This window comes from Megascapheus bottae, chromosome 1, assembly GCF_031878675.1.
Source record: "Megascapheus bottae isolate mThoBot1 chromosome 1, mThoBot2.hap1, whole genome shotgun sequence".
Classification (NCBI taxonomy): Eukaryota; Metazoa; Chordata; class Mammalia; order Rodentia; family Geomyidae; genus Megascapheus; species Megascapheus bottae.
Window position 1 is genome coordinate 93,639,877 of NC_143509.1, and position 18,330 is coordinate 93,658,206.

At 37.2% G+C, this 18,330-nt stretch overlaps 1 protein-coding gene across 1 annotated transcript in view; it reads right to left on the reverse strand.

The window, feature by feature from the left end:
* The window catches only part of Adamts5 (ADAM metallopeptidase with thrombospondin type 1 motif 5), a 44,502-nt gene that overhangs the window by 5,189 nt on the left and 20,983 nt on the right, over positions 1-18,330 (reverse strand). The window contains exons 4-8 of the mRNA XM_090348364.1: positions 16,559-16,726; positions 7,382-7,665; positions 5,931-6,114; positions 4,584-4,759; positions 2,420-2,595 (exon numbers count right to left, since the gene is read on the reverse strand). Coding sequence (XP_090204490.1) covers positions 2,420-2,595; positions 4,584-4,759; positions 5,931-6,114; positions 7,382-7,665; positions 16,559-16,726 — 988 coding nt within the window. The remainder of the gene's footprint in view (positions 1-2,419; positions 2,596-4,583; positions 4,760-5,930; positions 6,115-7,381; positions 7,666-16,558; positions 16,727-18,330) is intronic.

Here is an 18,330-nt window from a genome sequence, read left to right on the forward strand (position 1 = left end):
TTAGGCAGGTAATTATTACTACATTAGCAAATAAGAGCAATAAAATATTAAGAATAAAGTATTTAGCCCTATCATATCAAGATAATTTCCAAGTTTTACACTTAGGACCTATTGTTCATTTTGTTTCCTGATCATTCTTTATATTAGAGATAATGGGGCCGAGAGTTTGGCCTAGTGGTAGAATGCTTGCTTAGTCTGCATGAAGACCCAGGTTCGATTTCTTGGTACCACACATGTAGAAAAAAGCTGGAAGTGGTGCTGAGGCTCTGGTGGTAGAGCTCTAGCCTTGAGAAAGTCCAAGGACAGTGCTCAGGCCCTGGACTGGATAAAACAAGAGATAATGCAGCACCTCCATCAGGAATGTAGGTACTCTCAGCCAATGCATTCATTAAATCTAGGAGAAGTTTTGCAAAGAAAAAGGATCCTTTATTCTGGCAGACACTGTAGCACTCCTATCTGATGTTGGCATCATATTTTATGCTAGAGAACCCTTTTTGCTTGTCATTTTGAATGTCTGCTTAGCCTTTTATCGACAGTGTGTGAGAACCCTGGAGGTCAGATCAGAGGTCAGGCCACATTTGTTGTATTTCTATCATTAGTGCAGCAACCTTTCTTTGAATGACTTTTTTTTAATGCCAAATTTGAGGCAACCTAAGAAGAATTATCTTGGCAGTAATTCTTGCTGCAAGTGTTTCTATTAGACTTTTTAGCAATAGTGAGTCCACGAGTTCTCAAGAAAGAAGAGGCTGGCATTCTTCTTCTCAATGATTGATAAAATAAGTGGACTGGATCCTTCCCTTATGAAACATAGAAACTTTGAATATTTGTACTCACATAATTGGCTTCAAATTATCTATATCTATCCCTACTTCAGTGTCATTGAGCGTGTCCTTGTAGAGGAAAACTGACATATTTAATGATTGAAAAGACAAGAGTACCACTTATTTATTGATTCATCTTCCTTACTTCTTCCTTATTTCTCTGTAATTCTTAAAACACACTATTTCTTTTATGAATAAAAAGAATGAGACCAAGAGAAATTATGTGAGCTCCCAAGTTTGCAAACTTATTGACAGAACCAGATTCATAAAACTATTATTGATTCCGTTTCAGAGTCCATGCTCTTTCCTTCAAACCTGAAATTTTATTTCTTGATTTTTTGACACTGTTCTTTTTCTTTTTTTCTTTTTCCAGTCCTGCGGCTTGAACTCAGGGCCTCGACTCCATAACTGAGCCTTTCTGTGCTCAAGACTAGGGATCCATCACTTGAGCCACAGTGCCACTTCTGGCTTTTTCTGGGTAGTTTTAATGGAGATTAATGTCTAGAGATTTCCTGTTCAGACTGGCTTTGAACCACTAGCTAGGATTATAAGATATGAGCCAGCTGAGATTTGTAATTTCTTGAGTAAAGCATTTTGCTTCCTAGATTTAAAGGGTCAGGATCCACAAGAAATGCAATTTGTGTAAAGGATTGCCCTTTTAACAACACACACACACACACACACACACACACACACACACACACACTCTTAGGAGGAGCTACACTAAAGAGAAACAATGCACACATTTTTAAATAATAGTGAAGAACCTTGCATGCCTTTTCCTATAAAATGAATAGCCAGAACACCTTTACAAATTGTAAAATCGAACTTTTCCTCACACAAACTTAACTCAGCAAAGAGAAACGTTTTCTCACGCATAAAATCCTAATGAGAATCTGTTTGTTAAAAGAAATCTAGATACAGAAGGCCATATAGGGTGAGGCTAAATGACTTCCAGGATATAGAAACAAGAGCCATATAATGTGTGATTGTTGTTTTTAATGTGCTATTTCTCATCTCCTTTGTTGTCCCTTAGTTATTCTCATATTGTTACAGTATTTTACCTTGTTATCTGGTATATTGTATATATGTTTATTTGTTTGGAAATAGGATAGGGAAGGGGAGAACACAAGATGAGGAGAGGGAGGTGGAGAAGGGAAATGGAAACAAAAACATGAGAAGGGGTATCAGTAATGCACCTTCTATATGGTGAATATAATGTAACCCTTCTATTAATTACAATAAAAATTTTAAAAAGGAAAAAGAAATCATTAAAATAGAGCCATCCTTTCATGGATTACCTTTTACTAATAAATAAATAGATCTGTATGGCATCACTGCAGTGCCAGACTACTGACATTTTCTTTGCCTTTTCTGACTCTATTACACCTTGACCTCATGGCTTTTTCAGCGATATCTGCATTTTGTTTTGTTTTGTTTTGTTCAGCTCCTCTCTCTCCCTTCTTTCATGAAGTGTTACCAGAGCCACCTTAGGTCTCTGGCAGAGAGCTGATGCAGTAATTTGAGTTCTCAGTATCTGTTCTGCAAGAGGCTAACGCTCTGTTCAGTTCCCAGAAGGGCAGGATTTATCATGTTACCTTTTTTTGTTGAAGGTTCCTATAACCTTGGTACAGCTGGAGTTGTCTCCTCCGCACACGCCACACTTGTCATACTGCAGCTTGGAGCCGATGATGCCGTCACAGCCAGTTCGCACACACCTTCCTCGGACACACACAGAGCTGCTGTATGGCCGGCATTCAGTCCCATCCGTCACCTGAGTCAGGATAAACACCTCAGCGGTGAGCAAGGTCTATGCATCTGTATTCAGATCTTAATAAACTAGCAATTTCTAAACAGTGATTTCTTCTTAAACTATGATTGGAATAAGTTGTACCTCAAAGAAACAAAAAAACAAGCAAGTCATAAAACAGCCAACTTCTTAGTTTCCAAGAGTTTCTAGCAAATGGGAAGGTGTGTAGAAAGTTAGATTATGCACTATTTTTTGAGCTGAATTCTGTATTTGATAGGTGGTCTGATTTTTGCATGCAAGTTTTAGATGCATCTCATGCTCCCACAGCATGATCTGGCCTTTTTGTACTGATGAAAACAATCTTTTCACTCCATGTGTGGGACTATTACTCTTGTGGAGAGTGGAGAGTCTAAGTAGGCTTAAGAGCACAATGGTTCCTCTTTGTTGCATAACCATTAGTACAGTAACGAATTTTAAAATCTAAACAGTATTCAAAACTTTAAAAGCCTCCCCTCTTGTGGGTTGAATGAACAGACTCAAACACATTGCCACAGAAAACAGAATCAAGGAAGCCAGGAAATTAGGTCCTCAAAGAGACTGGCTTTGCATAAAGGAATTAGTGTAGTTAAGAAGATAGGCCCAGAGAGATAAAGGTTGCATGTTTTCTCTCATGTGTGGAAGCTAATTGATTTGAAAATATGTAAGTAAATACTTTGGGTTGTATGCTAGTATACCTTCATGTAGTAATTGAAATATGGTAGATTTAGGAGAGAACTCAAACAGTGCAATTCCTTAGGAAGGCAAAATTATAGTTCAACATAATTAACTCCAGGAAATAGGTACTTGGAAAGGGTGGGGCCAAGGGAACTGGGGTATGTAAGTGAAGAGAAGTAGAAGGGAATGCACTTACAAATGACACGTATATCCTGCAAAATTTAAGAAAAGCGAGGGAAAAGGTCAGTAGGGAAGGATGAATAAGAATGTGGAAAGGGTGACATTGATCAAGATGTAGTGCATTCACAAAGTGCTTTGTACAATTACTTGATAATAAAAATAATTAAAAATAAAAAGCTAGTGAAATATAGTATGTGTATAAACTGCAGCTTTTGTTCATGATTGTATACATATACACTAACATGCATGTTTGAATTGCACACATGAGAACGTCTGCCTTTTCAGTATGCATGTGCATTTGCATATGTGTTGGTAAATTGAATATACTTCAACATGTAGCAGTTTTCTAACTGGTGTTGTGTCCAAGTGATGTTTTTGCTTTTATTACTTTATATTTTAAATTAAAATGTGTTCTTTCATCTCAGAAAGATGTGTCTTAAATGTTACACTTAAAAGTAGAATATTGGCTTATTTTTTTAGCTATATACATATGTGTATATACATATAAATTTCAGAAGTCTTTTAGACATAACACCTATTTATAAATTAGATAGTGTTTGAAAAAAGCTACTGCATGAGACTGAAGGCTAGAAAAATCAACTTCAGCACATTTAGAAAATGCTTATCTGTGGAAAAATAAGGAGCAGCTACACACACATGATATTTAAAACTAGAAGAACACTATATTAAAGACTTCAGAATTATTCAATATCGTGAGTTAGAGACAGTGATCTTAAAGCCATTTTCAGAACTCAGCAAAGGAATTCTTAAGGGAAATGATGGAAAAGTACAAACAGCTTTGCTTTTTAACCTCCCTGAGAAATGCTAGCTATTTCTCCAGCTATTTTGAAGTGAGGATCACTCTTCAACTTCTTTGAGAATGACTTATGGTGTGCAAAAAATAGCTTCTAAACATTTACTTGGTCCATGTAAAAATAGTCTTTATTCACCATGTAAAGTTTGAAAAATACAGAAATTACAGAGATGGAAACAAAAACTCTCCCAAATCTAACCACCCCCCAAATAATGACTGTGTATGTTTGGTTTGTGCTGGGTTCATTTTTCCCGAATCCTTTCCACCAAGGACAGTACGGTTTCTCTAGTCAGTATGGACTCACCTTTGGTGAGAAGACCACATAGTAGCCGGTGCCTTTGGCTCTGCAGGTTAATTTGCACACGTCTGCTGGCAGCACACCTGCATATTTGGGAACCCATTCCACAAACGTTTTGGCTCCTTTGACGTCAGACTGATAGCCATTTTTGGCTTCACACTGTTCAAGACGAAAAGATTTACCTAGGAAACAAAGCACATTAACATTGATACTAGATCTGCTCTGAGATGCATCTAGCTGTATTCTTGCCATTTAAATAACTGATATGAAGAGAGGATGTGAACTTTATTTTCTACGCAGAGCTTCCTTTTTTCAATTTTTTAATTGTAATGTATAGAGGGGTTACAGTTATATTTGCCAGGTAGTAGGTGCATTACTTCTCACACATTGATACCCCTTCTCATGTTTTTGTCCCCATTTCCCTCCTCCCACTCCCTTGTTTTCTCCTTCCCTTTCCTATTTAATATATATATATATAAATGAGGAAAAAAATATATATATACACACACACACACACACAATAGGCCAGGTTATACAGAGCTTCTTTAGGTAATAGTGTGGAATGATTTCATCTGTACAGAGTTGAAAAGAGAAAGCCAAAAGAAAAGTTCAGCAAAATAAAACAGCAGGAATTGGGTACTTGCAGAGTGGTAGGGTGGATTTAAGGAGAAGGGGTAGATGAATGAAGAAGAGAAGAGGGGGAAATGCGAACAAAGATCTAATGTATATATTACAAATTTAAGAGGTGGGTAGGGAAAAGTTGGCTAAGAATGTCCTAAGAAGTGACACTAATTAAGGTACGTTGTATTCATAAACTACGGTGTTAAATGTCAACTATTTAAGGAAAACATTAAAAAGTAATTATTTTCTCTAAATACACTATTCTCTAATATACTAGTTCTCTAAATAGACTGTTTTCTGTAATAATGATGATTTAAAGATTGTTTGCATGGTTGCTATCAACTTACACATTAGTGGAAGTGGGCAATGCACACTTATTTTGCTTTCTCCAGCTTCTAATTGATTCTGCTATAATAAAAATGAGACATTGTAGCTGGATTCTGGTGGCTCACACCTATAATCCTAGCTACTCAGGAGCCTGTGATCTGAGAATCACGGTTCAAAGACAGCCTGGGTGAGAAAGAAAGTCCCTGAGAGTCTTATCTCCAATTAATCACCAGAAAACCAGAAGTGGAGCTGTGACTTAAAGTGATAGAGCATTAGACTTGAGCAAAAGAGCACAGAGACAGTGCCCAGATCCTGAGTTAAAGCCTCAAGACTGACAATGACGACGATGATAATAACAACAACAGTAACAACACCCTAAGCATTGTAAATGACAGGTGCACGAACCATTGGGTGGGCAGGCCACAACATTGCAGGAGCGATAAATGGCCCTCTTCCCTGTGCAGTAGCGGCCACTGTTTCTGGGTGCAGGGTTGTTGCAGTGGCGATAAGCAAACTGTACCCCTCCTCCACACGAGCGCGAACACTGGCCCCAGGGACCCCAGGACCCCCAGTTACCATGGCTTGATGTCTGAAACAGAACAGGAGGGTATTTTAAAATCAGACAAGAAGGAATCATTCAGAGTTTACCTTTATAAATCAGTTACATACAGTGACAAGTGGAAACTTTATGATAGAGTTAACTTTCCAATACCAGAGCATTTCCAATTCTAGGCACTTCACCTTTTTCCCACCATGAAAGATCTAAAGTGCCTCATTGCCACTGAGCACACAACAATATTGGCCTTCCATGTTCTCTATGTCATTTCAATGTCTGCCTTCTGATGTGCTAAACTCTTGCACAAAGTCGCTGAACCATTTTTGACTTCCTGTGCACTCTATTCCTGGATATATGAAGAAGTCTCTAATATTGATGATTTTGTGTGATGGCAGATATTGAAGGATTGTACTTGTATCTCTTTCTCCTTTAGTCTTAAAATTCTCCAGTCCTTTTGTTGACATCACATCCTGCCTGTGGCAGACTCTACTCCATACCTAAGTGCATTTGAGCTGAGCTTGACTAAATTCCTTGTTAGCTGTGACAGATATGGAAAGAGAGCTTCAGCCTAGATGCACACCCCACCCATACAGGAAAACAGTTACCATTCTTATGTCTATGCCTCGGGAAGACTCCAGAAAGAACAATACTGCAAGCTAGTTCACCTGAAACAGATTCAGAACTCTCTCTTATGGCCTGTGCTGGGCAAGCTGATAGAACCAGGCTATATAGCCCGGAGTATCCGTCTCCTGGCGACACTGCCCAGCATGCAAGTGAGAATGAAGATATACTTTGATTGAGGTTAGGAGATTAAGGGAGCAGGTGCACACCAGATGCTGGATTGTGCTGTTGTCATCATGCAGCTACCGTAGCTCCTCTAGTTAGATGACAATATGAGAAGAAAGGGTAGTCACATTGGACCCAGTCTGTGTCAGACTCACAGAGTCAGCTCTGCTATCATTTCCTTTCTGAAGTTAAAAGAATTATGTTCCAATAGCTTTTACAAGAGGAAGTTTAAAAATGAGTTTCCAGAAGGCAATTTCTGGAGCTAATTTTTGGGGGTCTCTATCAGATGACCTCTGGCTTATATTTATTTTTATAATTTGAGAATTGTCTCGCTGTTCTCCAGCACTAGATTTATTGAGAATGGCTATAGAAGACAAACTATGATCTTGTAACAAGATTCCAGAGGAAAAATCATTAGGAAATAAAGCCCTCTGAAGACAGCACCCATATATATCCTGGGAATACATTTCCCCTGTTGGGTCTCCAGCCTTCGAGTAACAAGGAAACTACTTACTGAGTAATATTTTTTCTTGGTCTTGTCCACACACTTGCCCTGCAGGCAGATTCTCCCCTTTCCACAGGGCGTCCCTTCCACAGCTGGCAGCTTCTTAGTCAGACATACCATCTGGCCCTGGCGCACCACTGCACACCACAGCCGGGCGCACACGTCCATGCCTGGGCACACAGAGTACTCGGGTCCGAACGTCAGGTTGCACTGCTGAGTGGCATCATAGGTCTGTCCCGGGAGTTCTTCAGGGCCCAAAATCTGCTTCCGTGGTAGATCCAGAAGACAGTTACCTAGAAGAACAACCAGCAATGATCACTATTCTGGGGTGAGGTTTAAACTCACGAAGGTTGGGGATTTTAAATAAAATACTGCATGTGGTATGGACATGGATGAACACATAACCTGAAGTTTGATGTCTTGGAGAAGGGACAGTAAAGGATAGCAATAGGAGCTTGGCTGGACTCTGGCATTTCCCCTGGGTGATTCTCTTAAGAGTAACTGGAGATGGAAGCCGGCTAACAGTGATATGAATACGTGCGATCATTATATAATAAGTAGTTGTGAAAATAACCATTGGGTTGGGTGCTGGGTACTGCTAATTCTAGCTACTCAGAAATCTGAAGAGATCCAGACCATCACAGTTCAAAGCCAGTGAGGTTAGAAAAGCTACAAGAATTCATTTCAAAAAATAACCTGTTTCTATATAATGAGTGATTGTTGTCCTTAATGTACTGTGTACATTACTGTACTATGTTATCTCTCATCTCTTTTGCTGTTCCTTGGTTATGTCATATTGTTACAGTATTTTACCTTGTTATCTGATATATTGTATATATGCTTATTTGGTTATTTGAAATAGGATAGGGAAGGGGGGAAAATAAGATGAGGGGTGCAGGTGAGGGGAAGGGAAATGGGGACCAAGACATGAGAAAGGGTATCAATGTTTGTGAAATAATGCACCTTCTATCTGGTGAATATAATGCAACCTTTCTAATTACAATAAAAATATATGAAAAAATAACCTGTGAAAAGCGAGGCAAAAACATGGCTCTAGAGATAGAATACAAACCCAGCAAGTTTGAGGTCCTGAGTTTAATTACTGGAAAAGAAATGGAAATGAAAATAACCACTGAGATGAGACATCAAAATCAAGGACCCACGAGACTGAAAGTGAGTTAAATAATAATAAATATTCTGTACAAGTTTGAGAAACGGTAATCTATGGGAGTCTATTTTCATCTCATTCTCCATTTTGAATGTATGTGATTCTTGCTCATTTTTTTCCACTAAATCTACAGATAATCCCCAAAGTGATACCTCACACACTTCAGCACCCACTGAACAAGCATTTGCTTAGTATCTAGGTGGTTCTAGAGACATTCTAAGTATCTAAAAGGAAAACAAAACAAAACAAAACAAAAACTATGATCTAGATCCACTTCTCAAGGCCTCTCACTGAAGTGAAGGAGGTAGACTAAATAAAGTACTTTTCCCAGACTGATAAAAACTTTATTATCTATCTTTCAGCATTCACAGAGAGAAGAGAATAATTTTGGCACACCTTTATATATTTCTCTTTATTTTCTTGCCTGTGAGTATATTATTTTATGGAGTTGATATATGTTGGAATTTAGAGTACATCTACATAACCAAGCTGGTGTCTTGCTTCATTATATATAAGGATAAGGCACTGAATCAGGCCAAATATGAATGACACACCAAGTACACAGCAATTGGGACACAGATGACACACAATTAGAAACTCACTCGTACCTCTCTTCTTCCAAAATGCTTACCAAAGAATCTCTGCCCAGGGGAGGAGGGAGGAGAGGAAAATGAAGGAAAGGGTGGTAGTGTCCAACAAGCACTGTACTCATTACCTGACTTGTAGATTGTAACTGCTTTATATAAGTCAATAATAATAATAATAATAATAATATTTAGTTAAAAAATGAATTCCTGGGCCAGGAGTGCTTGCCTAGCATGCACAAAGACCTAGGTTCCATTCCTCGGTACCATATAAATAGAAAAAAGCTGGAAGTGGTGCTGAGGCTCAAGTGGTAGAGCCCTAGCCTTAAGAAAGTCCAAGGACAGTACTCAGGTCCTAACTCAAGACTGGCAAAAAAAATGAATCCCTGCCAAGTGAGATGAAACCATATATTTTTACTCAAATAATCATGCAAGATAATTACTCATCAGCTTCTGTGTTTTTTTAGGGTTTGTACACTGATTACAATAATAATAATAACAAGAATAGGAGCAATTAAAGGAAGAAAGAAAAAGAAGACCATTCACAGTTCTTTACATTTATTAGATTATTTCTTTCCTTTCCTTTTCTTTTTTCTTTGTGTAGATTTGAGACTGAGACTGGAACTCTGTGCCTGCACCCACTTTTGCTCACTACACCAAATGCGTCATGCCTCTGACCCCTAGATTATCGCCTATGCTTAGGAATCTGATCATATAGACCCTTTGATTTTATTTATTTTATAATAAGGAGACTGGGTGACATAAAAGACAGGGTACTTACTCCAGGCCACATGGCTTTTGTGCTCAAAGCCATGCCTTCTCATGACTACTATGCTGCCTCTGCTACTCATGTAGCCAGCTGACTGCTTTTCTTGCCAAAGGCAAAAGCCTGCTAAGATCCCTTTAGGGTAGATATCATATTTAATGCTGGAAACATCTGGCCTGAAGTCTAATCCTGGTAAAACACTAAACAGTTATGTGTGCCTCACCAAATTTATTAATCTTTCCCTAATTTATTTTCAAGATCTGTGTAATAGTTCTTTTGTCCCTGTGATACCACAAAGGTAGAATTAACTAACAGATTCTCATAGGGAAACCAGAAAAATACTTTTTAAAAGAACAAGTGAGTTCTATGTTCAACACATTTAACCACCTTTTACATATATTAGAGCCATTCTTTTTTTAATAGAAGAAAACCATCTGACTTGAAAATCCTCACTTGCCACCAAAAAACCGACTCTTCAGCAAATTTTAAGTTTACTGCAAATGTTTTTATAACTACATTCAGGTTTCTTCAAAGTAAATACCTTATACTACTGTGTCCCTCTGTGCGGAAGGCATTATGTGGAAATGAATAAGGAGTAAAGTTCCCATTTCACGTTGGAGCCAGAGCACTTGAAGATGTAAAGCTTCTCAAGACAAGCCAGAAAAAGCATTAAAAAGAATAGCCCACCAAAGAGAACTTGGGGAGAAAAAATACTGAGTTAAAAGGCAACACATTCACATCAACTTAATAGGAAAGAATGATAGTAAAACTCTTGCTAAGCTCTGTTTACAGGACAGAAAAAAAAAATCAGGCCTTTTAGAATCCCAGAAGAAGGGGAGAAACCTTTATCTTCATTGCTCCATAAAAAAGGTCTGTATATACCAGAGAGAGCTTACAAACCGCTGATGGTGAAGACTGTCAACATATCTCTGCATCAGCAAGAATGCTATCCAATTCTTCAAAAGTGCTGTTTTAAGAGACTTTTTTTTAAATACTAAAAGCACTGGTCATAGGCCTTAATTACTGAACATCAGCTGGAATTTCTCATCTGTGCCAGCCAATGATTCCAGGTATATTTTACTTATTTTCAGCCAAGACAAGTCCCTGTGTCATTATGGATCGCTGAGAACCACTGGACCCCCTCTCCAGTAGTGGATGAAGAGTGAAAGGGAATGCAGAACACAATGTGAATCAGCCTGTAGGAAAATTTTGAGATACATCTCTTTACAAAGGTTTATCCAAGATAACTTGCTTTGCTATTAAAATTATTTGGGAAACTGTTTTTCTTAAAGAGGTCACACAGAGGTTAGCCATTTTATATGCTGAAAGTAAAATTACTTCAGTTGGGTGTGGTAGTACATGCCTGTACTCTCAACAGGAGACAGAAGTAAGATAACAAGTGGGAGGCCACTGTTAGGCCTCAAAACCAAGAAAACAAAAACATGAAGTAAAATTTAGGCTGATATTCTCTCTTGGCTTTGCTACCAACATTTACTGTTTTCATTCAGTTCCACAAATTGCCATGTTGCACTGTCTTCCCTTTTCTTCTCCTTTTCTTCTTTCCTTCCTTTCTTTTGCTATGCATATATAAAAGGACAAAACTGTCAATAGAAATATGTATAGACTGCATGTCTACTTTTGCCTTCCATGGTAAGTTAAATCTTTCTAACAAGGCAAAAAAGTTTAAGATCAGCACAGTGATTTGAGTGAGACAATAAGAAATGAGATGGTCATTCCTTCACCACTTATGTCTACAAGGGGAGAATGGAAAGAATGCCTTCCTGTCTCCAGGAAACACAACTAGAAGAATTCAATTAATGGTCCTGCAGAAAAATACCAAAGAGAGCCTAACAGCACTGGATGGGTTTCATGTTTGTTTTCTGTCTTCATCTCCCCAAATTCACACCTCTCATTTAAGACTTGGCTTGGAAAATCAAACACTGAACAAGAAACAGGAGTATTGTCCTAGTCTTTGATGTGCCATTTTCCTCATGATAACAAAGCAAGCATGCTGACGAAGAAAAATAGGGTGTCGGCCCAACCCAAGCCTAGGAGTTTGTGAAGTTAGATTCACTGTGCCACAGAGGCAATGGCCAGGAACTAGGATGAGGACTTCCCCGTGATAGAAGATGAAGCAAACCTTTCAGAAAATATAGGCTGCCATGGCCACAAAATATCTCACTTGCATTCTTCCAGACAGCATATTTAGAGTGAAAATCAAAACACACACATTAACAGTCTTTGAATTTTGTTATTACCACCATAAACACCAGATATTTCCCTCTCACTGTTACCCTATATAGCCAACAATTAAAGATTGAGAGACATAGTTTTCCAATATTACTTTCTCTCCAAAGTTCCATGTGCCGCCAATGGCTTTTAAAATAAGCTACATGTGACTATTTCAAACGATGTGAGTGTTCTTGAGTTGTGTCTACGCAGGGGTTGGCCCTTTTCCCTATCAGGCAGTGTGGAATAAAAGATGTAGCAAACACAGCTATCTTTTTTGGCCTCAAGGTTAGGAAGCATTTGAGAAAGGAAATTCAATAACCTGCTTGCACGGCACAATTTCTCTGGCAATGCTTGCCCTCGTTTTAGAGGATCATACTTCCAGCCACCTTGCCTACAGCTCACTTGTATAAACACTGCAGAATTGCTGTGAGTATCTTGGCCAAAGGGTGGAAGAGTCCCATGAGACGTTGGCTACCATTTCTCTGAATCACAAACCTCCAGATACTGTTACTTCCAAGCGTGCACATTCTCTTCTCAACCATCACCTAGTTGTGCTACATTTCTTGTGGTGTCTAAATCAGGAAACACTCAGTACTAATGAATGTAAATTTGGCTGTGGCGGGCTGCTACAAATGATGAGCTACTTCTGGCTGATGGTTTTCAAAATAAATCCAGTGCTTTGAACTTGAATTCCACTCTAGTGTATCACTTCTGCAAGACTGCTTAAATAGGATACACAGGAATGACTTTTCAATTTTCTCTTTAGGTGGCTTTAAGATGTTGTATAAATTTTATAAGAATGTCTGCTAAAAATAGTAATTGCTTTGCTGTCTTTACATTAGTGTTTCTGTTGAATTTTTGGAAATGACTGGAAATCTGTATTTGTGTGTATGGATTCCTATATCAGTATGAAATATTCAGGTACCTTTAGGCCTAAATATAAAGGTTTTTTGACCTCTTAGAACATGAGATCATACCAGTGTACTTTTTACATCATAGTGCTACATTTGATCACTTTTCGGTGATTCTCTTACATTGTCAACTGATGCCACTTCTTGCCTCAGTTTACCTGTTTGAAGTTTTCCTCACTCCCATGATAGTTTTATTTCTTAAAATTATTACTGGCTTAGAAAATTAGAATAGAAAAATATGAAAAGTTAACTATTAAAGAAAAAAACAGGCTCTTAGTACAAGTCCAGGTAACTTCATGATAGTACAGTGAAATTTGAGATACGGTCTCAGAAACTTTGTCAGTCACCAAAAATATATTAATTTTTTTATTTTGCCATTTGTATGGACTTAGTTTCATACTGTTTTCCTCCTACTCCTATAGGTTAAATGCTAGACCCTCAATCACCTCAAAATTGTAATTGTCAGTAATTGCCCCATGTATCTGTAGCTAATCAGAAGGTTAAGATCCAGAGAATCACAGTTCAAAACCTGTTTGTGCAGAAAAGTGCTTAAGACTTCATCTCCAAAAGAAAAAAATATTAGCAAAATGTCTGGATAGAAGTATGGATCTCGTGGTAGAACACCACCAAAACAAGCAAACTCAGAAAGCATGAACTCAATAAGTATCTTGGCTAAGAGGTAGAAGAGTCCAATGAGGCATGGTAGCTGCTTTTCTGAATCGTATATATCCACTCTACTATTACACTTGGCTTTCCAACCATCACCTAATTATTTTGTTTTCAGATCTGTGAGTTCAAACCTCAGTACTGAGAAAACAAAAATGAAAAGCTGAACAACAACAACCAATAATAATAATAGTAATGATAGTAATAATAATAATAATAGTAATAATAAATAGGCTTACTAGCTCTTATGGCTCTACCACCAACTGAACTGATTTGTCAGGTGTTCGGTCACATTTTAGAAGTTACCAAATTAGTTGAGCTCTTTTTAAACAACAGTACTGTGGAGGGTACCTTTGTTTCCATTCTGTGTCTGTATGCCTGCTTGAAATTAATGAGGTATGGCAGAGTTTTGCCCCTGCTTTATACAACTTCTCTTTAATTCTTGTTATTCTAAAGCTAGCTATGTTATCATATTTAAAAGCATGCATGCTGAGATTTGAGTAAATAGATTACTCAGTAAACAAGCATCATTTTCTGTCCCAAGAATTCTCATGATTGAATTTTTTTATTCAGGGTATACTAAGGAAATTTGGTTGGCAGTGCAAATTAATAAAATCTATTTCTACTAAAACTGTGTTCTTACTTATTCTGCACGATGAGTTCTTTTGAACAGAAAGAGATGTCCCAAATACATAAAGCTGTTGTAAACTTTGACAAATCAAGAACATTGACTTCTGTACATGAAGAAACCCTTAAAGATTAGAGATAATACTCAAGGTATATTTATTGCACCTAAAAAATAACTGCACACACATGAAATAAATCATTTCAAAGTTATGGTGCAAGGGACAAGAATTCTGTGCAGCATTTTAATTAGTTGACCTAATACTTGTACAGGGGAAATAGACTTCATAATGACACTAAGTACTTGCTGTCTTGGCTAGTAAGTTCATTCATTTAGTGACTCTGAGCTTAGCTTAACTTTCTGGAATGTGTAGTGCATGATTAGAATAAAATATTCATGATATTTCATCTTTAAGAATTGCAAAGTAACATTAGGAGAATAGAGCTGAGGTTCAGTTGCAGGGATGATATTAGATACTGGCTTGATCAACATAGATAGAAAGATGACTAAAACTTTCATTTAAGACTTCATGAGCATTATGAAATGAACATAAAACTGTCATTTTGTTACTAGTGTAAATGAAAAATCTGATATTGGAGTCTAGTTTTATTCTAATTTTTTAAGATACTGGAATGTCTCAAGTTCAGCCTAGGCTACGTAATGAATTTCAAGTAATTTAGATTGCATAATAAAACCTTGTCTCGAAAAATGGGGGAAAAAGTAAAAATATATTGTGATGTTCTATTAATATAACATTTATGCATGTATACAAAATAATTATTGTTATTTTTATTTCATTTTATATATTTTTGATAGAGTCTTGTTCTGTTACTCAGCTGGGCATAGAACTCACAATCTGCTGCCAAGTGTTGAGATTAAAGGCATGAAACACCATGCACTGCCAATACTGAGAGAATTTTTAGACCTAGCTAGAACTAGATTGCTTTTAGGAACTAGACCTGTAAATAGTAGCAAGCAATAAAGTAAAAGTGAATTAATGAACACATTTTAGTTCTGTTACATTACAAGTCTATAGTAAATTTCTTTTGTCTAAAATCAATTCATTGGTTGCTTTGGCATTGTTTGTAAAATTCAAGATGCAATACACTAAGAAATTAGCAAAATATTAAAGCATAAGCTGTGTACAATCAGGGTAAAGTTACTATAGGCTCCTTACTTTACTTGTAACAAGAGATAATAAGACAATTATATAAAAAATTAATATCATAAATAATTTCCTTTACGTTCAATTAATTCCAGATTTAGAAAGAGTCAAATTTTAAGAGAAAAGGTGAAAAAAAGTATATGCCATTTTCTGAAGGATAAGAAGTTAGAGCTAATAAGATTTCATCCAATCCCCACTTGCCTAACCTGTGTTTCTACTATTTTGAAATAATAAAGGATGCTAGGAAATTTACAGCAGGTTGTTTCAAAGACTATTTAGTGGTCAGGATTTATTATTTCTAGAAATTGCAACTTCCTTTATATTTTTACAGCATGAATCCTAGTCAAAAGATTTCCTTTTTGATGCTCTTAACAAAAATTTTCTTCATTTAAATTGCTCCTCAAGTTTTGTTCAGAAGTGGTGTCAAGATGACAGCAAGATGATTGGGAGAGGGTGGGAGGAAGGAAACGGGGACATCAACATGAGAAGGGGTATCATTGTGGGAATAGTAATGCATGTACTACCTGACCAATGTAACTGTAACCCCTCTTTACATTATCCCGACAATAAAAAAAAAAAGATGAAATCAAATTCTCCCAGTCAATGAAAACCTAGAACACCTCCTTTCCTGGCTTTATGATGCCATAAAAAGAAACCAGTGAGTTATCACCTACACCTTAAACACACTGCTATAATATGTATGTAACAAGTAATTCAGAGAGTCACACTAAGAGCAGACAAACCAAGATGTCTGCCAAAGTTCCCACAGGAAGCCTGTGGTGAAAGAAGGAATAAAAGCCAGGCTTTCAGGGCACCCGCTGCTTAACATGCTGTGTGGTCTCCCACACTGTTTCTCTTTTGAACTTTTGAATTCAAAAGCAAAAAAATACCATAGCTATCATGCCACCAAGAATGTTGGCATCACACACCAACAGAAAATCAATTTCCTTGCTGTGTTTCTGGCACTGTTTGCATAGCATTGTCGAAGAGGGCAAGAAGACCAGCACAAAGATGTAACAGAACAAAGCTCCTAAGAATTTCAGTGCATGTGCCCCTCAGTGCTACATACCGTGACCGTCATCCAGAAATTCTGTGATGGTGGCTGAGGTGCATTTGCTCCAGGGCTTGGATGCATCGATGCTGGTTAGGATGGAAGACATTAAGCGCTTATCTTCCGTGGAACCAAAGTTCTCTTCACAGAATTTGGAGTCATCATGGGAGAGGCCAAGTAGATGCCCTAAAGGGAAGAACAAAAGTAATTGGAATAAGGAGGTACAAATAATAGTTTTTCCCTTTCTGTTTTATTTTTCCCTGACAATTATATAGCCACTTGCATTTGCTTTCCCCCTTACCAAACCTTTGTTTAACTGACTGTTCAAGAAGACAGAGACTGACCCCATGTGTATAAAAGCTATGTAGATACTGGAACAGTTGTTTGGCATGGACATTTGGATAAAATCTGAAGAGTTCAACTGCAAAGTGAATAATCCCATAATTCATCTGTATCACATACGCTCAATGACACATAAAAACAAAGCTCTATTTAGTATCCAGAACCCATGAGGCTACTAAGAGATTGTCCTAGACCTTGTCAAAAAATTCTTTGATTGTCTAATTTTTTGCCTTCTCTCCTCAATTATATACCTCAAGAAGCAAAATCTACCTCTCACCATGCACTGTGGAGACATTTGTACTGATCTGAATGCCTCGTAAATTGTAAAAATTGAGTAGATGGTTTTTGAATCTTTGACTTGTATTTTATTGATTAAGTAAATAGGTGACTAGATAAAGTTTGTTTTTAAAAAGAGAAGTGAAAATAGTATCTTACTAATACAGTGCAACTGTATGCTTGCTTACATTCACATCTTTTACTTATTTAATGAATGCTGAGTGTTTGTGATATTACAGATGAAGAGCTTACCCTGAGAATATGCCTGTCTATGTTAAAAAATGTCTAAAAATGCATGATTGAGTATTAAGAGGTAGAATTCAATGAGCAGGTAAATAACTGTTCAAAGTACTCAGCTAGTTGCTCTACGTCCAGAAGCTTGTTGCACCTGCAACCCTAAGCTGTACCATCATTCTTTGTCCTGACAGATATGATTCCTGAGTGTCTTACTTTCTACATCCACGTATCTATCTATCCATGTATCTACATCCCTGTATCTATCTGTCTATCTATCTATCTATCCCTCAATCATATATATATATATACCTATACCATGTACCAGATCCATATATAATATATATTCCATATCATCCATACATACACAAACTGATTTTATTGTCTAGTAGCAATTTACATATAATCTAAGGATATATTGACATTCTTCAACAAATTTAAAATACCATTAAAAATTCAGCAGCTTGAACATTTCACACAAACTCTAAAAGAAAAAAATAAGAAACAAGTCACTCTAGTGGTGTTTAAGCCATTTCTTTCTAGATTGAATCCTATAAAATCTATTGAAAAGGAATGTTGAAAATAGTTTTGCAAATTGATTGATTACTTCATTCTCTTTAGATGTTCTTCTGTCTGGAGTCCAGTACACACCAGTAAAATTCAACAGAGATGAAATATTTTCATGCTCCCTTCCAATTACTTTTGGCCAACTTGTTAAATCACCAACACCTCATAAGAAAATGGTTCAGCGAGCAGCTGACTGCTGTTGTGGCTGAAATTAAGTGACTTGGGTTTGGTGACGGTCCAAACTTTCACATATTTATGCTATTTATTTGGTTATTGCCTTCAGTTGTATTTGCTAAGCAATCAAGTTTGCTCTGTGAAGTCCTTCCACTTCAAGTCATGGTTGATTTACTCAGTAGCCTGGATGCATATCA